At 36.9% G+C, this 24,132-nt stretch overlaps 1 protein-coding gene across 2 annotated transcripts in view; it reads left to right on the forward strand.

Moving 5' to 3' along the window:
- Nucleotides 1–24,132, forward strand: part of pcsk2 (proprotein convertase subtilisin/kexin type 2) — a 47,078-nt gene that overhangs the window by 16,685 nt on the left and 6,261 nt on the right. For both annotated transcript variants that reach the window (XM_088933619.1, XM_088933620.1), the window contains 6 exons: nt 5,953–6,029; nt 8,205–8,293; nt 9,533–9,708; nt 17,343–17,558; nt 19,378–19,478; nt 22,256–22,483. In XM_088933619.1, the coding sequence (XP_088789745.1) occupies nt 5,953–6,029; nt 8,205–8,293; nt 9,533–9,708; nt 17,343–17,558; nt 19,378–19,478; nt 22,256–22,483 (887 nt within the window). The remainder of the gene's footprint in view (nt 1–5,952; nt 6,030–8,204; nt 8,294–9,532; nt 9,709–17,342; nt 17,559–19,377; nt 19,479–22,255; nt 22,484–24,132) is intronic.

Genomic DNA, 24,132 nt, shown 5'->3' on the forward strand with positions numbered 1-24,132 from the left:
CTTGGAAAGCCACAGACAATTACATCTTATATGTCATCCCTAAATAATCAATTTGTAAAGACTTGGAACATGTGAATGTTAATAAATTTAGTAAGTCAATAAGTTTAATTAAGTCAGGAATGACCAACAGTCGTCCTTTTCATTTTAAATCTCTGAAATACAGTACTTAATGGAACGGCTTCTATGGTGAAAGCAAAATTGTTCCAAACATTGAGAAAACAATGATTAAAGGGAGGCCTACAGTAAAAAGACCTCTCCAGGATTAGTGTTGGTCATCTTTGAATCAGATCTTTAGATCTAAGGATTAAGATCAAGTGCTATGAATTTATTTTTAAAAAAAGGCTTTATAATTTAATTTTAATTTTCCCAACGGCATGGTGTAATTCATGCTTTTAAATCAATTTTACATCAGGCTGCTGTTGAATTTACCATACTTGCATGAAGATGCACAGGGTGAATTTTGCCTTTTCCATCTTTTTAAATGAGACTTCTTAGCATGGAGTTCTTTTTATGATGTATGTTATCACACAGTATTTTAGTACAGTATGTTAGAAAAACAATGGTTTTCCAAATCAAAATTTTTGGAAAAAAATAGCACAATGACATTTGAGTAATGAAGTATCTGCATTTCTACTTTGTTTTTGGAGAAGTGGAGGTAGATTTTTTGGATGGAATTAAAGACTATGAACACCCCAGAAATCTCTCTTTTATTTGCTTAGAGGGCTGTGCAGCTGTATGTTAAGTCTAAAACCAAAAATAACATTCCACCAGCCTGTCTTCTGTGGGTAGAATGTGCAACCCACGCACTCCTGAGTTTATTGTAGCAGCATCATGAAGCTCAAACACTCTTAATTTTATGCATAACAGTGATTCTTCTGTGCACTTTGCTTGTTTGCGTTTTATTTATTGAAATATCCCAAAGAATCCAAAGCATTTCTATCAGCATTAATTAATTAAAACCTTTTATTGCTGCATTGCACTCTACTCCTAATGAGGGAGATTCTTTCTGCTTATGATCACTGGAGCATTTCCTAGGAAACAGCTTGCTTTTGATGGCTCTTTCAGTCATAGTGGTGCTTCATTCAACTCCAAATCAAGCTTGTGTTTTTTCTATAATTTATATTTAAAGACGTGTTCATTTCTAGCCTTGCAAATCACAGGAAATTCTTGGACACAAGGATCCCAGGTCTCCCACTTAGTGCTGTGGAACAATGTTTTTTTCAGCAAAGTCAAAAAGAAACAATCACTCCCCATAATGAATCATCATGTTACGTGATACTGCAAGTACCAACGGATAGACTGCCAACTAACGAGCGATGGCAAACATATCCATAAAGTGTTTCTAAAACCTCAGATTTAATTAAAGTTTGGCATAAATGCAGGGTTAGAACAGCTGTACTTGTCTACCAGAGAAGCTCCCTGTAGATTCACTGAGATTTTCAGTACCATGTACTGCCTTAGTGTTCGATCCTTTACTTGTCTTTAGAGATGTAATTTGTATGGAATAATAAAATATGGAAATTTAAATTACATGCAAAGAGTGTGAACAGAAAAGCATAATTAAAAATGTAAAGACATTTTCTAAATACATTATGTACATTTAAAAAAAAAAATTAAATCCAGTGTCAATCCAGTAAATTGTGGCCGGAGTCACTTTCTTTCTGAAACAGGTGATGTTTTGAAAAAAAACACACAGTACCTTGTATAAAGGTACCGTGTTTAATTTCAGGGTTACTTTGTTTAATTTCATCTGCAAAACTAAAGTACAGTACATACATGTAATATGCTGAGTGGAATTAAGATTCAGGTTAAAACTTTATTTATTTAACCGACAAAGGACTCCTTCAGGAAAACAATTTTTCATCTGCAATCCTCTTGAGCTCAGCCAGATGGAGGCCAGCCAAAAGCAGCTCATAACGATAATTGTTGAAAAGTATACAGAACAGAGCCCTTTGTCACTCAAATTTCTGTTTTTTTTGCATCCACATATCATCACATCTTTGGGTTGCCATAGAAATATTACGATGTAAACTCACGCTGCAGAAATCTCATGAAAACAGCATATTATAAGTAGTGCTTGAGGGACTTAGAAAGCCATTTGATTGAAAATAACTTGCCTCAAGCTGGATCTTTTAATATTAAAAGGATCTGGTTTTGTAAGGAAAACAAAACAGTCTGGGGCGTGTCAAGTAAAACCTGTGGACTAATCACTAAAAACATAATGACCTCTATTATAATTAGATAAATCCATTTAATCTGTTAAATCTATGAATGCAGGATTTAACGGTATTGATAGTATAATTGTATCAGGTTACACCCTTGCTTTCAAGACATTGTAAATGTACGGATTGTAATTCTTCATTCTTTTAATACAACATGGTAGTTTTCAATCCATCTTTTATAGGTATTGTTCCTACCGAAGAAGAAAGAATAGATTTCTATTTTAATTTAAAGTTTGAATTTTTAAAAGAAAATGAATAAATCAACTATCCCCCCAGAGTCACTTCATTGTGGGTGTGCCGGATTTGCTGTAGTCTTCATTTTAATGACCCTCATGAATTTTTAGTCATCTTCCTTGGGTTTATCTGTGGAGAAAAATGATAATTTACAAGATATAAAAATATAAAATGTGTAACAGATTGTTCCAATAATATTCCCAAAGTAGTTAGGAAACTGCTTCCATTTCCAACACTAATCAATTATGATTCAGAGATGTGAATATCATTTTATTCGTAATTAAGAATGGGATTACGCACTCCTGCAATAGTGTTTTGTGTAGTTAATTCTTAATAGTTAATTAGTTTGTAATACTTTTCTGAAGTGCCACAGGAAATGCTGGAACCCATTTGACTCAAATCACACCAAATCAGTCATATACTGTATCATGTGTGAATGCACATACAGGTATATTATATTATATGTTGAGAGCTCAAATATTTTCTGTTGCTTTGATTTGCTCTCAGTAGGTTCATCGAGTAGCCAATGGGAGTGATGTGAGGTGGCACACAGCCTCAGCATAGTCCCTGCCTCCATCACTTCACACCCCCCTTCCTCCAACTCAGCAAGGAAAACCATGTCTACAGTATGTCTGTTCTGCCCTTTTCATCAAACAGAGATGAGTAATAATTATGTGGATCCCAGATACAAATAGCTGAAACAAAGACATAGCGCCTTGATAGCCTGTCTTCACCAGAAAACTGAGTGTCTCTTTGATGAAAGGGCATGTGCAGTGTTTGTATCAGGAATATGTGTTTAATCTTTCATATTACAGCCCTGACCTGATTTTTGCTTTAGCTGTGAATTGTTCTAGGTATGTTCTAGGAACTGTGATGGTCAAGTTTATTTCATTTTTGCTTTGGAAACATTTTAATGTCTATTTTTGTCAGTTTTTATTTTTTGCTAACTTCAGCAGATTTACTTTATTAACCAGATTAACCTTTCAGCCAGCAAGTTACAGCAGACTTGTTGGGGGCAGTGATGATCTAGAAAATTGGCAGGGTTTATAAGCAGCTTCTTCATAAAAAAATCTAATTTCCTTAACTGCAAAGATGGATCACAGAAAATAAATGATGTATCAAAGCACAGCAAATTGATGTGTCATTTTTAAGAACTGCAGGCATAAAATTTGATGCCTGGTTCTTGCATTTTTTTGTATGTTGATTCTTGAGCCATGGAAGTTTACCTTTTATGTTGAAGATGCTTTTTCCTTAACTTGTCCAAATTTCATCTTGTCAAAAGGTACCTATTTTGAAAAGAAATATACTTTATCATAATGGAAAGAATTGGTATTTAACTGAGTGATTCTTAGTCATCTGTGACATATTGGTCATTTGCATCATATTTTCTTTTGGATTTATACTTTTTAAAGTGAATTATTTTCATGAGACGGTTTTAACTGTGATGCGTTTAATTAACAGTATTCTTTAAAGATTATCCTGTCTATATTTTAAATGTGAAAAGTTGATGTTATTGTACACGAACTGGTAGGTTAATTGGTTTCTGGGACAATTGGCCCTGGTCTGAATGTGTGCATGCCTGTGTTTGTGTCTGCAACCAACATTCTTCATGTTGCTTGACTCCCTTGCAACCCTGAATTGGAAGAAGCAATTAGAAAAGGGATGGTGAATTTACCTGAATAGCTATGCAACTAATATAATTCCAAATGATTTCAGGTTTATTTCCTCTTTGTGTAGGAGTTAAATGCTTTTACATTAAACCAAGCTCAAGTGTTAATTCCCGTTGACAAAGGTAAAGCAGGCTTCAGTTTTCAATTTAAGGTCTTTTGTGTACAGACAAGGTAGTTTTCCCCCAAGCGCACTGTCTCACACATTTGAAACAGCCAGCTTTCTAGTACAGACCTCACCAAGGTTACAGTAATACACGGGAAACTAACAAACACTACCATGAAATTCATAGGCTACAGATCAGTGGTCCTCAGGTTTCAGAGAGTCATAGTCTTCTCTTTTTCATCCTAGCCTAGCTAGAGTTAAGTGAATCAATTCTTAACTTAACGGGGACTAGTTATTCCTATAAGACATGCAGAACTGTTGCTCTTCAGGACAAGGAGTGAGAACTATTATTGAAGAATGATTTTGTTTGTCAATAAAGCTGATCATTAACTGGTCAGCTGCCTTGCAAACATAACACCTGCTATTTCCTCTGTCTAACAAATGTAAATCAATGTACAGCCAGTTCCTTAATTATTTATTTGATTAGCAGAATCAATATATCTATCAAAATACTGCAATGGAGATTGTCAGGGTATGTTGACTAGTACTAAACAATATTGCTACCTTTATGACAACTTTGAAGTATGTTGCACTTTTGGGGCTTTTTGTAGCAGTATAAAATTCAAATATAAAAGAAAATGCTTACACAACATGATGCTTAAATAGGAAAATGTCAGTCTCTTAATGTTCCTTGCAGCCCGGTGCATCTAAACATTGCTATTATAATAATTTTAAATGAGCCCATGATCTAGAATGATTAGTAATAACATCCATCGTTATCATATAATTTGTTCTATAAAATGAGACTGTACAACAATCAAACACGTAGCTCAAATCTCAGTATTGTCACAATGAAAAAATGTCTGTTTCTCCATGATGAAATAAAAAAATAAAATGAAAGATAAAGGTTTTCCATGTGTCTAGGTCAATATCAACTCATTAAAACAAACAGATTTCATGACTGAGTCAAGCCTTTGAGAGCAAACGTCAGTGATCCTTTCATTTACGTAAAATAGGCATGATGAGCATTAATTTCCCTTGATAATATAATTGCTATATACTGGAAGTTTACATTTTCTGTTGTCCAATAATGGCTTTTGAACTCAAGTGACTATCTGTTACAAAAAGCTGCAGATTTGGCCTACTAGCATGGAGTAGTAGTCAGGGCTCTGGAACCAAAGGTCATGGGTGCAAATTTCTAGGAGGGACACAGCTGTCGTACCCTTGAGCAAAGTGCTTCACTTGGTTGCTTCAATAAATGGGTGACTCTCCAGGTCATCATTGTAACTGAAAACCTGTGAAAATTAAAATCAAGACATTCACAAATTAAACTACTTAATTCACTACTATTTATTGCTTTCCTGTCGTTGTTTCTATTTTGGCACACACTCCTCCTACTGTCTCCATTCCTTGTATTTTTTTTATTTGATTGACCCACTGATGTAACTACTTGTCTCCGTGTCTCTAGCATCTTGTCAACACAAGTTAATCCATGAGCTGTTATCAAACATGTAAAAACAATAAATCAGAGTGCATAATGGGTTTTAATTCCATCCTGTTCTTTGAGTACAAATGATTAGCCTTCATTGCATTTCCACAGCTAATGTTCTATGTAAATGACTGGTTGCATTTTTTATTTTTATTTGGAAAGGTCAGAGAACTTTATGTTTTCCAACCTAATTTGTGTTCTTGCCCAATTTCATGCAATAATGTCTCATTTCAGAATGCAGAAGCCAGCTATGACTTTAGCAGCAATGACCCTTATCCCTACCCTCGCTACACAGATGACTGGTTTAACAGGTATTTTTCGATTGGTCACCAAGCACTTTTGCTCTCCGCAGACCATTAGGAACCAGGAACCAGAGACCACAGCAGTTTCTTTCTTCATAATAAACACACAGAGAAATGATGTGTCTGCAGCAGCAGCAGCTTGCTGAGGGACAGCACTGGCTCACTCTGAGTCTGAGTATTGATTTTCCTTACACGTAGCTCCATTAAGTCATATCTTAGGGCACTCATCTCAGATGCATTAAAACATATGAAGTGTCCGGTATCTTTGTGCTGTATTCTGTTCTTGGAGCACTAGAGAGACAAAAGTACAAGAGAGTCATACTTAACCTGTCATGTCTTTGTTTAAATGTTTATGTATGCATATCCTTAATAATGTTTCTGCATCCTCTAAACTAATTTCTTAATTCATTCATCCTTGAAGTGTACACTACATAGTATTTGTACAAAGTAGAAGCATACTTATAAAAATCAGCAGGAGGATCTTTGCTGAACTGCAAGTCAGTGCAGAATATAGGTCATGGTTCTGAAAACAATAGAATACATTATTGACTTTTGTCTTGTTTTATTTTTTGCCTGCTTTTTCAACTGTCTTCTGCATGACAAGGGTGCCACTCAAATGTGTAAAAATACAATTTCAAGTCTTATGGCTGAAGAAGCTGGTGAAAATTTCTTAGATGTTTTCCCCATAAATTATAGAGAAAAGTCCAAATTAATTTACAAGTTACAGCTGAAAATAATTTAAAGTATTCTAATTCTATTCTAATTCTCCAAAGAATCTGGAAACATCTGGATCTGTAAACTATAAATATGTCATTGACCTCTGACTTCTGTAGCAGTCCTCTGGGTCCTTTAATTTCATTCTAATGTATTCACTAATTCCACTAATTGAAATATTTCATTGATCTCTGGTATTGTTCGCTTATATTGTGAACTGCACATTGCTTACACCATCTGGTTTTACTTACAGAATGAGAAACCCCAGAGGGTATGTGTAAAGTTGTGCTTTTAGATGTAGTTTGGAAATATTGTACAGTATTTGGAATGTGAAATGTGGTGAAATGCACAGCAGTAGCTTTTTGCTTCTAAGAATTTATCATCATGCCTCTATTGCTTTTGTAGACAGCATGATACACTCAAGGGTAGCTCAAGGACAAGTAATTTTCTTTCCCTTTTTTGGTTCTTCGTGTGCAAACAGTATGTGCCTTGATACTGAATAAGAAATGGGTGCACGATTCAAAAAAAGCTATACTGATTAGCAGGATCACTGGACTCAGTCTGTGGCATGTGTGGTCTGCAGACTTCTCAGCTGATTATTTATAAATAGCATTGTGCCTCGGCCAAGTCCAATGAGACATGCACACAGCATTTGAACAGAATGTGCAGCCTGTTACTGTAAGCCAGACAGACAAAGAAGGATGCTATTATATCATTTTAATTTGGTTGTTATTTTTGGAAATAGTGCCGGATTTGTGGTGTTACTAACCTTTTCAAAATAATCAGTCACCCTCATTTGAGGAGCAGATCAGTGGCAGTTCTATTTGGCTCAGCTTCAAGCAATTATTCACTAGAATGTCCTTTTCTGCTTTGCTTTGTTTTATTTTTAAGCTTGGTGAATTCAACACTGGCTTCAGACACCAAGATGCTCTTTAGATCCACTTTACATCTGTGTCAAGAAAGACACTCTCCATAGAACCAGCACTTCTGTGATAAAAAATAAAAAGAATACTGGTATTACTGAAAAATCTACTAACATATATATAATTTAAAAAAAACATGACTCAATCTGCATAGACAAGAAATAATTAAATTCTGCTATGCCTTACAATCTTTTTAGCAACACAGAAAAACTCAAATATTCAAAAGAAAAAAAAACAAATAGAAATAAGGGAGGTTTCTAATTAATCAGACTTATTTGGCATCTAATAAGGACAAAGAAGGCATCTGTCTTTGCTGTCACAGATTTTACACATCTACATGTACAAATTAATGCAGCCAAGACCAAGATAAGGGTATTTCATTATCCACCCAACCTACTAAGATGTTTTGGCTGAAATTAGACCTGCCAGAAAAAAAAAATCATGTTTCTAAACATAGAAATAACAGGTTTAGGCAATACTCGAACAGAAAACCTGTCTAGTTTTTGATTTGATGCTCTAGGTTTTTAATTGATGTTTTGTTGTGCAGTCATGGAACCCGATGTGCAGGAGAGGTTTCTGCAGCCGCGAACAACAACATTTGTGGTGTGGGAGTGGCCTACAACTCCAAGGTGGCAGGTATGCCCAGAATGCAAGTTCTCTGGAAATACTGTACATTACTGAACTGAAATACATACTGTATGGAAGAAATAAGGCAAATGAGTCCCCATTGGTGGGATTCATTGCATTGAATAAACATTTATTTCAATTCTACAATATTTTGATCAAAGAAACATTCATTACAAATATGAATTCTGTTCCCTCTACAGTGTTTCTTTAGCATGGTTAAAAAAGCAATTAATCATTGAATTGTTTTAGAATGTTATAGATTATGGGAGAAAATTGCAATTGAAAGTGCCATCTAGAAATGTTTACTGTATTAATAGAGCCTTAATACAATCTGTATCTACTGAATCTTAATTGCATGTTAAAATCCTAATCATGACAATAGCCTGGACCATAACCATAACCATAATTACCATAACCATAATAGTTATTTGCAGACAGTAGCTTGAACCATCCATAGTATTTTGCATTGTTAACATTGTACAATATTTGATTTTTTATTGGGTTTCTTGGTGAAAGAGATGGGATTGTGGGATGTGTTTTTGTTATTTGTCATTGTCCTATTGCGTGTGTGGGCTGTGTAGGCTGAGAGACTAATGAAGTGTTTTCGAAAAGATGGCATATTCATAGGCAACAGGAAAACTGGGTGCGTTTGGTACAAACGATCGGCTTTCTTGATCATACGAATGTTTTTAAGAGTATGACAAATATAAATGATTTCCTAATATTAATTTTCACTATAAAATATTTGATCAAAGAAGCATTCAATTCTGCTCCCTCTATAGTGTTTCCTTGGCACAGTCAAAAGAGCAATTAATCATTTAATTGTTTTAGGATGGTTTAGTATTCACTATACTGTACTTGTCTTAATTAATTTTCTCTTTTTGAGAGTTGTACTAAATTGTTATATTCCGAATGTCATAAAATGCACAACACATGCAGAAACCTGATAATTCAATTTGAATTTAATGAAAATGTTTTGACTTTTGGAATCATTGTGGTTTCAGCTGCTTAATCTTAAAAAACAAGATCTGAAAAGAGGCATCTTCCCTCCCTGTGGCAGAATGAGTAATATCTTCTCATGGATATGACTTCAGTGCTAAAGTCACCATATTTCTGTGTTGATGTCAGGCCACTTTTATTCAATAACTCTAACAAAACAATGCATACTGAATTTAATTCACTGGTGTCTTTTTTAAGATTATGATGTATTCCTTAATTAATGTAATTGGTTTATTATTTTTTTTCCAGGCATTCGTATGTTGGACCAGCCTTTTATGACGGATATCATAGAGGCCTCCTCAATTAGTCATATGCCTCAAGTCATTGATATTTACAGTGCAAGCTGGGGACCTACAGATGATGGAAAGACTGTGGATGGTCCCAGAGAGCTGACTTTGCAGGCCATGGCAGATGGTGTGAATAAGGTTATCAGTTTTACTCTCCATACCTCAGCTTCTGAAGCTGCCATGTATCATTGTGTTTCTCCAACCCCACTCTACTGTCACAAATGTTGAATTTCACTAAATAATAATGGTTTTCTTTCTTTCAGTGAGGAGAACATACACAAATAGGCAAAAACTAATTCATTGCACTTGTGTAGTGATACCCCCAAAAGATTCCAAAGTGCCTTGCGTACTAAAGGTGAACCACTGCATCACTATCATCAGAAGTGTGATGTATACTCCCATTATGTGCCAGCAGCCCCACTACATTTACTAATTAATTCTTAGTAAAATAGCAATTAAGATAATTAGACCAGAAAGGGATTTAGCCAGGACACTTTGGTTAACGTCCCTATTCTTATGAACAGTGTCATGGGATCTTTAATGATCAAGATGTCTCTACTTAACATCTCATCGAACACAGTGTGCACCATCACCATGACATGGAATTGGTTAGGAAATTCTGGGTCAGAGAACAATTTGGCTTTCCAAGGAGGCCTCCCATCCCAAAACTGACCAGGATCCATCTTGCATAGCTTCTGCGATCTGACAAGATCGGGCTAAAACGTTGCACTGCTGCTGCTGTTATTAGCTATTGGGCTACAGTTCATCACTCAAGTACCTTTAGGCATCATCCTTTGAGGTACCACTGTGCCTTATTGTACCTTTTTAAACTTAGCATGCCTAACAACTGACAATACATGGGTGGGGAGTCAGTATCTTTCCTTGTAAGTCTAAAATACTGCATCATTGATTGCTGGAGGTAACTTTAAAATACATTTCTTGCCATTCACTAGACATACCTATTAAAAAACTACTGCTAGATATGCGTCTAGCAGTATAATAACTGTACAGAAAAGAGTATTTGTATGCTATTTGTATTGTCTTGTAAGGAAGTAAAAAAAAATAGTTTCCTGCCTGAAACATCACTTTGCTAAGTTTCTAGTGGGGAAATATGAAATGTCTCAGACAATCAAAACCAAAGTTAATTGACACTCATAATTTCACAGTGGATGTGTGGGTCAATACAGCATATTGACTTAATCATTGCCTGAAAGCAGAACCAGGAGGGCTGATACTGAAATTTAAAAGAAAAATATTTTAAAATTTAAAAAAAGGAACCTTTTGATTGTTCATTTGAGCAAATTAATTATTTTTTAAGTTTGTGGTTGTAACAGAGATAGAACCTTAAGGTTAATTTTCAAAAATATTTTGAAATTAAGCTTGCTTTCTTAAACTAAAACAGTACTCTGTCCCTCAATGTTCTAACAACAACTGTTTCTGAAGTGCTAATCATATACCAGCCACAGTTCACTGCCCAACCTCCTTAACTGAGGCCTTCAGGAAATCTAATTTTCCCCCCCTTTAAAAACAACATAACTTTATAAAAAAAAAATATGTACTTCAATGTTTCATTACGCCCCAGGCAACAACTGCACTTTGCTATTTAAACCTTCAAACTGTTCCTTTGCAGGTGTTTTCAAATAGAGCCATTCAGTACCACACCTGATAGGAATGACTCATCAGAGAGCTTCCAAACCTTCTTAAGTGGGTTCCTTGATTGCCAAACTCAGAGCAGGTTTAACACATTGCCCTCTGGGCAGCAACCACTCTATATTTAAGCTATTGTTTTAAGAACTGGCTTTTAATTATACTACTAATTTATTATCTGGAGCATGCAGTCCTGTTAATTATTTAATTGATATCCTACCACGTCATCAATAAGTTATCAAAAATATATATTATATGAGTATAAATCTTTACTCTCTCATTCCAGGCAACATTTTGCAGGGGGGAGCTAAATTCCCAAGTTTATGATTCCCATATATATTATTTATATGTTCAATGTAATTGATAAACATTGTTTTTCTTCTGATAGGTACTGCATGAACTACAGTGAGTAATGACTTTAGATTTAGTGGAGTGCAGTTGTGGTGAATTATGAGGAGCTGCTAAGAACCTTTTGTAAAGCAATGTAAAAAGAAGAACTGTGTAGTCCACAGGCCATTCCACATATGTAATACAGAAAAGTCTATTAGCCAGGAAAGAAGCAGCTGAATGAAGGATGATCGTGACTCCTGTTTATCCCACGCATACTTAACCATGCTTATGGTGACAATTGTAATTAGCTGATTTATTTATTATCACCATATCTGTGAGCGAGATTGAAGATCAAAGCCTGACAAAAAACATGTGGCAATACAAAAATGGTAAAATTAATTAAAATGGAGTTTATAAGGAAAGCTCAGGAGGGATGACAACAACCAAGTTCAATCAGACTCGGCTTTCATTAATTAGCCAATGCTCCTGACATCCATTCCTCTCCCAAAACTCTATAAATACCTAGGAGATCCCTATCTCTCTCTCTCTTGCATCCCACATCCACCCCCATCTCCACCCCGCATGGCTGGGAGGTCAGCCCTCAGCCAAGCAGGTTAAGCCAAAATTTCACTCCAGAATCCTTTCATGACGCTTTAATCTTGGGCGTTGTCATTCGTAGTGAAGTAAATAAGTTGCCAACTAATGAAGTACAAGCAGGGATATACTACAAATCTGGCATAAAAAGGGAAACTGTTGGAAAACTATTTCTCCAGCTTAGTGTCACGATCGTAAGTCCCTCCTCTTAAGGGCACTCCAGCTCTTTCTTGTTTCTGTTCATTCTTTGAACCTGGCTCCTGTTCCAGCCCCTTCCTATAAAAGCCAGACACTAAAGGTTGCTCATTTCAGTGATCAAGTGGTTTTTGCTTTAATGCAGTACTTTAAGACCTTGTTGTTTGCGTGTTTCCCTTCCCCTGTCATCTCTTACCATTGTTCTTGTAGGATCCCTCCTGCAGCATCACTCTGAATCAGGTCTGGGTTTCTCATTTGCAGCCCATGCTGCCACTTACACTTGCACTAGTTACCTGGATGAATGGGTTCCTTTCCCTGCTCTGCCCACAACTTTTAGGGATCCAGTGCAGTGTTACCAAAAGCTCACACCTTCCTTCTCACCACCCTGCTTCCCTTTATAGGCCTGCCTCATTTCAGCAGCTACTCAGCTAGGCTTCAGCTCTGTACCCATATATTTAGCTTGGGCTGCCACCAACCTAAAACAATGGATCCATTGTGCGCCTATATTACAAGTTCCAGATTTAGTCCCTGGCTTCTGCACGGGCTGCCTTCCACCTCCATCAATCAGGTCATCACACAGCTCTAGGCTTGCCTAACCTCACCTCCAGCCATTCCTCACCTCAGTCCATGCTCTGCATCTCTACCTCTGCTTAAAGCCATTGTCCACCTGTCTCAATGGGATCATCACACCTCCCTCTTCCGCTGTTCCACGCAGCCTGGTTGCTCCTACTCTGTCCTGTCCCCAGTTTCCTGTGCTTTGCTCTCCTTCTGGTGTTTCTCTCTCTGGGGCTATATATTTCCGGTTCACTTATTCTGCTTCGCTCAGCATTGACGTTCGAATGTCCTGAAACCCGCCTATCACCAGGTCGCCCCACGTCCGCTACCTGAGGGCATAGGTTTCTATATGACAATTCCTGAACAGCTGAACCCGGGCTAACCCCTGTCTCGCCGCTACGCATAGGGTCTTTTACGCTCTCCTGCCATTCCACGGTTTGTCCCTTCCGACATCCGTGACAGAATGCTGAGCCATTTTCGACCCCGCGAGCGGCGCCTTTTGTTATGTCCGCAGTTTTTTCTTTTTCTCTGGGCCTTTTTTTTTCAGTTCTTCTATTCTAATCGCGTGATGCTACTCCTGACTTCCGTGTCTGTGAGCGGGTCATTCTGTGTTATGCCGTTCTGACATACACTCCTGAATACTGGCTTTCCTCGGGTTGTCTCTCCCGGCATCCGTGATTGAATGTTGAGCTGGCTCTCCTATCCTTATCGCTGGATATCACTCCGGTCACCCGTGTCTTTGAGTGGGTCCTGTGCCTGGGTTTCCTTGGGTTGTCCACTCCGATATCAGTGATAGGATGTTGAGCTTTTTTCCTCTCCCTTTCTAATTGCTGGATATCACTCCGGTCATCCGTGTCTTTGAGCGGGTCCTGTGCCTGGCTTTCCTTGGGTTGTCCACTCCGATATCAGCATTAGTCTGGTGAGCTTTTTTGCCGTTCCTCCATTCTTTTCGCTGGATGTCTCTCCGGACATCCGTGCCTGTGAGCGAACTACGGTCTGGCTTTCCTCAGGTTGTCCACTCCGATATCAGTGTTAGAATGTGAACATGCCTATTGCTGAGTCTGCTGTATTTTTCCCCGGGTTTTTTGTTTTTATTTTTTGTTTTTTGCTTGGTGTTTTGATTATTTCACTTCCTGGTTTCCCCTTCTGTCTGGTCCCCCTGTCCCGTGTGTCTTGGAACCTTTGGTTCCTACCTGGTTTTTGTGGTTTGTTTCCCTGGTCTCCCAGGTTTATGTTTGCTGTGGTTTGTGCTTGTCTTATTTTTGTTTTTAGCCTCCGGAGCTCTTCTCGACCCCCCCTTCCGCTACCCAATAAAGGTTTATACCCTGGAGGAGGGGGCAGCTCTCAGCCGTGGACTCCCAGAGGTTTCCTTTCAGTTAAATGAGGTTACTCACTTATTTTGTATGGGCATCAGGAGCCGCCCATGAAGGGGGGGGGGGGGGTACTGTCACGCCCTCTGCAGCCAGAGGGTGCTCCTACTCTGTCCTGTCCCCAGTTTCCTGTGCTTTGCTCTCCTTCCGGTGTCTCTCTCTCTGGGGCTATATATTTCCGGGTCACTTATTCTGCTTCGCTCAGCATTGACGTTCGAATGTCCTGAAACTCGCCTAGCACCAGGTCACCACACGTCCGCTACCTGAGGGCATAGGTTTCTATACGGCAATTCCTGAACAGCTGAGCCTGGGCTAACCCCCGTCTCACCGCTACGCATAGGGTCTTTTACGCTCTCCTGCCATTCCACGGTTTGTCCCTTCCGACATCCGTAGACACATTGCTCACTTTAGAGCCCTGCATGTATAGTCACTCACATGGAAAGCATTCTGGTTAAAGATGCCTCATCATCAACTGTTCAACTCCTTTATTCCGCCTTTCATTCGCCGCAATCATACCTTGTCAGGTACTTGTCATACCTGGTCAAAGCAGCAGGAGAAAACACTAAGCTTGCAACAACCAACATTACTATTGCTAATCGTGATTATTAATAAATAATTATTACTCCTGTATCATTTTTGACTGACACACTAGCCCAAAGCTTTCTCAGTATTTTCAGAAGCCCCCTCCAGGATCTTTTTTCATTCATATGTTCATGTCCATCCTTTATTTCTCGGATGAGTTTCTCTCATCTATTCTTCCCCTTGCTAGAGCTCCATTAACCATTTTTTTGGATGTCCAATTTCCTGTCGACATGGAGTTTTCATGCAATTTCCCTTCTTTGAGTCACTAGGGAACCGTCCTTGATTCTACTTCTAATTTGTGTGCTCATCCTAATCTCGTCAGGCTTGGCTGTATTAAGACAACTCTCACTACTTCCCTTCACTCACTTCAATGTGCATAAACCTCCTCAGCCACTGAAACTACACAATGTGCATTGTCTTTTCTATTGCACTGTCTACCATTTTCCCAGGCTACTTCATAGGAAAGACTGCCCTGGTGTGTTCAGTCTGCTAACCAGACCTTCAGTCATATTCTACCTCTAGTTTTCCCAGCTTACGAATTCCTTATTGGATTTATGGGCTCTCTGTTATTTCTGTTAGGGGTCTTAAAAGTTATCCTTAAAGGTGGGGTGTCATTCTCATCAGTCGAATTGCATTACCCCATAAAATTACCTTTTTAAACATCTCTTTTCTGCTTTAATTGGGGTTTGATTGAAATACTGAAATACTGTTACAAATGAGAGTAGGCCAAGAACAATAACATGCAAATGCAATGCATTACTTTTAAAAGGTACCTTTCCCCAAGGTAGTGCATGTAGTTGATGTTTACCCTTGCATTTGGTTATTTTTTTTAATCTCTTCCCCTCATTGTCAGGAAGAGGATAATGTTGAGTCAACATAGGCCCAAGAGTGCTTGTACACATTGCTAGTTCCGTTCCTCCTACCTGATATTTATAGAGTACATATTTACTGCACAGGCTATGATGTTATAGAGCCTTCAAATCTTGAAATGTACTTACAAATATTCTATCGTATTTTATCATCATCTGTTTTGACATTCAACATATGAACATTAATACACTTGTGATATATTTGGATTTATTGGAGCACGCAGCAAGAGCACTTGACCCTGAACATTATCATTTCACTATGATGCACTCTGAATAATATTATTCATTTTATTTTAACAAACATTCTAGTCAACTATTCAAAAGTAATTTCCAAATAAATCATACTGTATAGTTCCCAGCGTAGATAATACTTTTTTTTTCTTTGGGTAGACCTAATATATTTTTCCAGAAAATTCTGAGTTACTAAGTACATTAGAAACTTTGCAGGGGCATAATGAGGTCTTTACTGTACAATACGTTCTATCCCTCTATTGATTAAATTTCAAATAAAAAATAATTTTGTTGCAATTTTGTTGTGGTTTGTGGCATTCGTAGGTTTGCATTGAAACCCACTTAGATAAATGCAAATCATAAAAGCATTATAAAGATATGTAAGAAGACAAAAAGGTTGCAATAAAAAAGTTTTTACAGCCTCATGTTGTACGCTAGTTTGAAGGAAAGAGTCATAATGCCAGCTTTCCATGTTCCACCCAAGCATTTCTAGGAGTAATCTTTCCATAATCAAAAATGAAGCCCTGGTTAATTTCCTTTTTAAATACATAATAACAGATTGCAATTGCCAGTAATATTTGCAAATAATTTGGAATGCTTATTAGTTTAGAAGTAATGAATGCAGTTGAGATTAAATCAAATTCTGATCCACCCTACAATCAAATGTATCATTTGATGGCAGTTTTCTATTTGCCAGACGTTTTTTATGTCCACCCAATTGAAAGCCACTATCAAGTACTAATTTATGATTTAGTGTGTGGGTTGAAGTCTTCATTTAATTGTAGTTCAATGTCTGTGATGAATAACAATTCTTGCTTAGATAAAAATGTATCAATAATCAGACGGCATGAAAAGAAAACAAAGCAAATCTGCACTAGTCAATTGCTGTAGAGTTCATGATCACATTTTGATATGACTGCATGTTTCAATGTAGGCTTCATAAAAACAAAAGAATAATTGAACCTAGACTTGAAATATCAGGTCAAGTACAAATAAACAAAAAAACATGCCATTGAAATTCTGACCCGATTTTCTGATAATTAGGTAAGAATCATATTTGAATGTTCCAGGTGCCCTCAATGATAATAACAGAATGCCTGTTAAGAAATGAGAACAGCATTAGGTTGAATGAGTCCTCAGCAATGTAACAATTCAAGAGGCCAATGTAATCAAAAAGTGTACAAATTCTTGTAGCCCTATAGACAGGTGGCCAATGAAATCTGCTGATTAATGACCAATCTAGCCCAACAAGGTTAGCAATCAAGGGGAAGTCTGCTTCAAGCTAGGTAGAGATGTGGTTGTAAACAAATTTCACCTTTCCTGGGGCACCTTGACAGTTGAGCAATACATTCGCGCAGAAGTGAATAATTTAACCTGACAGATTCATTATCTCTCGCAGGGCAGAGCTGGAAAAGGAAGCATCTATGTCTGGGCTTCGGGAGATGGAGGCAGTTATGATGATTGTAACTGCGATGGCTATGCATCAAGCATGTGGACTATCTCCATCAACTCGGCAATCAATGATGGGCGTACAGCCCTTTACGACGAAAGCTGCTCTTCAACTTTAGCATCGACTTTCAGCAATGGGAGGAAGAGAAATCCAGAAGCTGGTGTGGTAGGTGTAGATATTATTGTGTTTTTTTTTCCTTTTAAAAAAAGGCAGCAGATGTTTCTTTTGTTTCAGGCAGTTTTAAAATTGACAATGGCTCATGGTATCACAGCTGTGCACTGATGATATACTTAACAATGGTGGTAAGACCCGTTGCTCTTTCAAGTACGAAGGCAGAACTTTCATTCTCTGTGCCGAGTTGGTCTACATATATATGGACTTATATACAATGGTGGTTTTTAATTTTGTGTCTTGAATGTGTTTTCCTGATGGTTCTAGTTTTAGACAGCACTACATATCTATTTTCTCATTTCAAAAGTGTGACTTTGTGATTTGCACAACTGTTACTTCAAACAATCTACAGGTAAAACCATTAACATTTGCGTATAAAAATGAGGTGCAGACAATTTATTTGAAAAAGTTAAAAGGTTAAAAATGAAAAAAACGATTACTATAGAGAAAACAAAAGCCTTCATATGAAAGGGACTCGAAAGCTTTTCAGAAATATGTCCTTTTATGATAATTTTGTTTTCATTTGACATGTTTCCTATTAGGATATAAGACAAAATCCTATAAAATTTCATATTAAATCATAGGGAAAAAGCTGAGAAATATATGTTGAGGATTCTAACTACTGTACTTCAATCACGACCCCTCATGGTTTTCTGTTCAAGATTAAAATGAGTCAGAGCTTTTAACCTGTCAGTCCTGGACATTTCTTTGAACCCAGGAATGTATCTGGTAACTCTTATTTGTATTTTGTTTCCAGAGAAGCAATTCTGTATGTACAGTATTTTGTAACATGGTAACCAATATCGTAAACAATATTCTAAATTAGGTCTCACTAGTGCATTTTACAACTTTAACGTACAGAAAACCCTCCATTTAATGGAAAGGAGAAGGGGTGACTGTTATAACTGACGAATGAGGTTTTTTATACAAGAAAAAATATAAGTACAGTATAGTACTATAAATAAGCTTTCTGGGTCTTTTTTTAATAATTGCAATCAACACAATTAATTAAAATTGTTATTTTTTATCTTTTTTATCATATATAGCAAAGTTCTTTATTTCATGTTGTAAATATGCTTATAAAATTCACTAAAGCACATGAAACATAAACAACACCCATTGTAACCAACTGATCTACCCCTTTAGGGTAGATTTTTTGCCTTACTTTATTATTTACGCATTTTACAAGGATTGTTTTTACATTTTTAGCATTTTAGTGTATTTAAAAAAAAACATTGTAGGAAATTCTCCTACCAGTATACCAGTTGTCCTAACCTATATGGCAACATTGATATTCATCCCTTTTAGACCTATTTAAAGGTATGTTGTAAAAAACATGTTGTTTGTAGTATTATTTTTGCATTTTAATATGTGTGTGGGAAAAATTCTGTATATCTGATCCTACAGATAAAATTCCCTTTTAGCAGATTTTATTGTCAGACCTGAGGTCCATTAAACCGGAGTAGCTTTTTCAAGTTATGTTTCCCAGCTTATATTTACAATATAGTTTATAGAGGGGTACACAAGCAGAATGTTTAATTGTGTAAATGATTTGAAAGAATGTATGGTGTATACTGTATGTACTCTGATGTTCAAACACAATGATTATGAAAATTGCTCCATTCCCTGGTATTAGTAAATGTTGCTTTCAGTCAGACACTCTCTTTTTATTTCAATGGTTACTGCATACTTTTTAATATTACAGTTGACAATCACATGCAGTGAAATCAGCAGGTGACATGAATGCAAACTGAGGAATCTGGGAACGCCTCTAGTTTTGGGGCTAAACTGTTTTGACATGGTGTTGTTACAGGCCACAACTGATTTGTATGGAAACTGTACACTGCGTCACTCTGGAACATCGGCTGCTGCCCCAGAAGCTGCTGGAGTATTTGCTTTGGCTTTGGAAGCTAAGTATGAGCACAGTGCAACATTTTCCATAGCACAAGAACAGTTCTAGTTAAATATTTATGGCCAAATTACAGCATTTGCTTATGGGTTTACGTACAAAACTTTACCCTAAGGCCTGCTGTTAAAAATGTACACATTATACCAATTCATTAGGTCAGAATCATTCGTCATCGCACTGTGTAAGAACTGATATTAAAAAGCAGTTTTAACATGGAGTCTCCCCTTTTAACTATGGCAGATTTCTAATCTCATCTAAAAGACATTATTAGTATTTTCTGATCTCTAGAAAAGATGGCCAGTGGTTTAGTGGATTTCTGATGTGCGAAATTGTGATTAGCTGCAATGGATCACTAGCAAAGATTCAAACAGTGTTAATCATTTTAAGCCCAATAATAAATTAGTCTCATCTTGAATGCCAGAGAACAATTCATTATTATGTGTTGTTCAGCGTGCAACTCTTCATCTGCGTTAATACTTCATAATGAGCATAAATACTTGTTGTCTTGTGTGTATAGTAAACTGCTTTGGGTACACATACATTTTTTATGAACAGCAGACATGTCCTGCTTGCATTACCATAGGAAGAGCTGTAATCTGCCAGAGCTACAGTACTATCTGTGGGTGGCAGGTTTTCATGTTATATTTTATAAATGAATCACGGAAAATATCCGTGAGTCACTCCAGTAATAGAGTCACTCCAGTAATAGAGTTAAATAATATAAACCTAAGAATAACTGTAAAAATCGAAAAAACCTAATATTATTCACAATAAAAAAATATACCCTTTTAGGAAGAAAGTGGCAATGTAATACTAGAATAAAATACCTGTTTACAGTAGATAAGTAATATCTGCCACTTAAATAAAAGCAGTTTCCATACACTGTGTTTTTCTATATATTACAGCAGTTGGAACTCATTCTTGGCATTCTTGCATAGCTTGCAACATAAAGCTCAGAAGACATGACAAATACAAAAAAAAGCACTGTAAACAAAGTGCAGCCATCTCTATGAAAATGATTTTTTTGTGAGTGCTATTGAAAAATAAACATTTCTCTTTTCACATACAAATCAAACCCATTAGAATATTATCTTTGAGTTTAGTTCTTAAGTATTGCTTTATGGAAATGCTAGTGTATTTAATACATTTACCAATGCAAATTATTGGTTTTCAAATATCCTACTCAGCATTCTGCATACTGTATCTTTCTTCATTAGTAAGAAAATACCTTTGCTATCATATATGTACAAAAGTCATATATTGCTTTATTTTTTTCTTCTATTGCTTCGGCGGATGTTTTGCACCCTTGAGAAGTGTTGATGTGATTTTGGAGAGAATGACTATCATGAGAATCCCCTCTTGTATATCTCTTTTGGTTAGTGTGGAATAATGATCTGGATGGTGGGACATGGGGAGTGCAGGTCTTGCTGTAGGTAAACAGCAATTGTTGATTGCAAGACCCTTTTACTGCCTTATGCTCTTCACCTTTTGTAAAGATCCTAATAACCAGTGATTCACAGGTGAAACCATTGAGATCTCAAAGCACAAACAGCAGGACAGAATCCTAAAGACATTTATGGAGATGGCTATTTTGCTTCTGACAATAACAAGAGAGGCCACATGTATTCTGCTAATGCAATTGCCCTTCCCTGCAGCAATTTTATACAATTTTCATATATTATTTGAAATATAAATTGAAAACCCACACAGCCCCTTTTTCGTAAACATGTTTTCCTATGCTATCATCTGAGGCATTTTTAAAGGAGAAATAAACAATGGTAGCGTGACTTTATAATTATTATTGTTTTACAAATGAAAAGGGGTTTTTAAACAGCCCACTTCCGTTTGCCTACAAATAAATATCCCACCTCCTGAAAAGTTCTTTTTGTACCCCTCTCTCACTCTCGGTGCTTGCTCTTGCCAGAGTGTGAAATTGTTTGCACTCTGTGTTTTGGGTTTGGTCAGAGACAGGACTTAACTTTTATTCTCCATAGTTTCACCCATCCTCCCAGTGAGGGCTCTCTCGGGTATATCAGGCCCTTACTTGCCTCAAGAACCTTCACTAAAGTTGCTGTGTTTATGGGGGTTTCAATTTGAATCCATCCTCATTCATTCAGTCATAGCAAACATTAGGCCCCTAAGTATCCTCATCATTCACCATCACCTTGCCTGCTCTTCTTTGGAACTTCTGCTGGAAGCGTTCATTCAGTCATAGCAAAAGAACCAGGCAGGCCAGATTGCTTACATTCAGTATTTCAAACCTGATTCTGCTATTAGTCCTACGAGTCTCTTATACTTTTTAGTCCATTTGTTGTTCTCAGTCAGCCATTGCATCTGTTCACCTACAGGTCAGTAAGTGGTTTCTCTCCAACAGTTCCTGCACCACTACTGTGTCAGAGGTTACCTCAGTACTAATATTCCTTCCAGGTCAGAAGTCATAGTCAGGCAGGCGAGTTACACTTAATAACCCTCTAATACATTTAAAGCTTTCAATATGTCTTGTTTGTACATACTAAATTTGGCCAAATTACTGAATGAAGAGTGACTTCGAACAAGGCTTTTCAGGGGTGTACTGTAGATATCTTTTGTTACATATAGTAAATTACATCTGTTTATAATAACCACCTTTATTTTTTTCCTTTTAAACAGAATTTTTTATAGTGCTCTTAGGATAAACTAATACCACTCTCACCATGAGTTAAATCTGATAAGCATTAAGGAAGAATTTTTCAAATGGGCACTTTAATTATGATGTCTTCTCTTCATTTGTCGGCATTTCCAGCCCAAATCTTACCTGGCGAGATATGCAGCACCTTACAGTTCTGACATCCAAAAGGAATCAACTGCATGATGAGGTCCACCAGTGGCGCAGGAATGGAGTTGGGCTGGAGTTCAACCACCTCTTTGGGTATGGAGTCCTGGATGCAGGGGGGATGGTTAAAATGGCTAAAGACTGGAAGACTGTCCCAGAGAGGTTCCATTGCGTTGGAGGCTCTGTGCAGGAAACACAGTAAGTGTGAAAAATCTCTATGTTCTTACTATAAATAGTGGCTCACAAATATTTTTTCATCTCTTTTACAATCTGGTTATCAGCTCTTTCTCTTTTTGGGGGTTATTCTACAAATACAGCAGAAATATGTGTTTATTTACTGTATCTCACCCTACTGCAGTCAGTAGATACTGGATGACATGAGGAATGCATTTACTAAATAACAGTTAATTGTAGGGTAATGATTGCTATCCATATGTTCTTTGTGAAATTGGCAATCAGTAAAACCACACCATTTATTAATTCATTTATTTTCTATTTTAACAAGGGTTTTGTTCTTTAGAACTGCTGTCTACAAAAACAAAATAGAGATGGATTGCTTTTTATCACATTTGATTAAATAATTTGGTGGAAGGGACACCCAGTGAAGCACAATTTCTATTACATTCTTCATTTCCTCTTTAAATAATGGCTTCATGCAGACACTTGGAGTGTTCTGTGTTGCCCATAAGCCCATGTGTAGTCAATTCAGAGATATTCTATAATTAGTCCTCTCACTGGAGAGTGTATTGTACCATAGCAACACTGTCAATTAGATTAAATAAGCTGGGGAAAAATATCCAGCCGACAGTATGAAAATACACTGACAGTTAAACTGCAGTTCTTCATATTTTTTTCCTCCTTTAATTTTGTACAAGTCACTGCCAAAGCAACGGGTTAAGACAACAATTAATGAGAGCCAGGCATGTTGGAATGCTAATTAATCAGCCTTACTAAAATTTCTTTTTGAGTATTTGCATATACACAGTTACTGTAGCTCAGTGCTTTCCCTTAGGAAGCATTTTACATCTCATCAGGCAAATACAGAAATAAAATACTGAGATATTATTTCTGTGCCACACATAATACACCTGGATCTCTTTCGATTCAGATCCACTGTAATGTCTACAAAAAAATTGCACCTGCTGTGAAATCATCCAGATTCCTCCTTCTTAAATCTAAATTAAAATACAATTTACAAATTCAATGAGTTTAGCAAATACAAACGTTATCCATCTAGGAAAGGAAGAAAAAAGGTCAAAACAAAGTTCCTTGTATTTCTGCTAAATACATGACTAGGATTAGGCTGGTCCCCTTACAAATATTCAGCTTTCTTTTCCTCAGCCATTTGTACTTTTCCATTCCTAATTTACCATTTTTGTTTGAATATAAAACAGCAGCATACAGTATGTTGGAACATACTAGAGCTACAGGAAAATTTCAGATGTTTTTTATCAGTTCTGTTGTGTCACCAAAAGTGTAGCCATTAAAAATATATATATATAATATAGCATAACTCTACTCCCGCCCAATCCTGTACAATCCTGCTGTGTGGTAACAGCACCAAAATCTCTGTGAGGCCAAGGCTCGGTGTGAAAAGCAATTTCTGTGCAGTAAAAGCAACTGTCAGAAACTGTTCAGCTACATTGTTTTAAAAATTAATTGGCTGGCACCAGGTCTTTCTTTGCCCAATACATTTCTTTTTATTGAAACAATATCATTTTAATTCAAAATAATTGATGGAGGCTCTTATTGTAACTATTATTAAATGAAGATGCAAAAATCAGAATTATAAATGTTGAAGCTAGTTGCTTTTTGTGTAAAGAGTAATTCATCCTCAATTGAAACTG

The sequence above is a fragment of the Atractosteus spatula genome, chromosome 15 (assembly GCF_055471065.1).
Source record: "Atractosteus spatula isolate fAtrSpa1 chromosome 15, fAtrSpa1.hap1, whole genome shotgun sequence".
In the NCBI taxonomy this organism is placed as follows: domain Eukaryota; kingdom Metazoa; phylum Chordata; class Actinopteri; order Semionotiformes; family Lepisosteidae; genus Atractosteus; species Atractosteus spatula.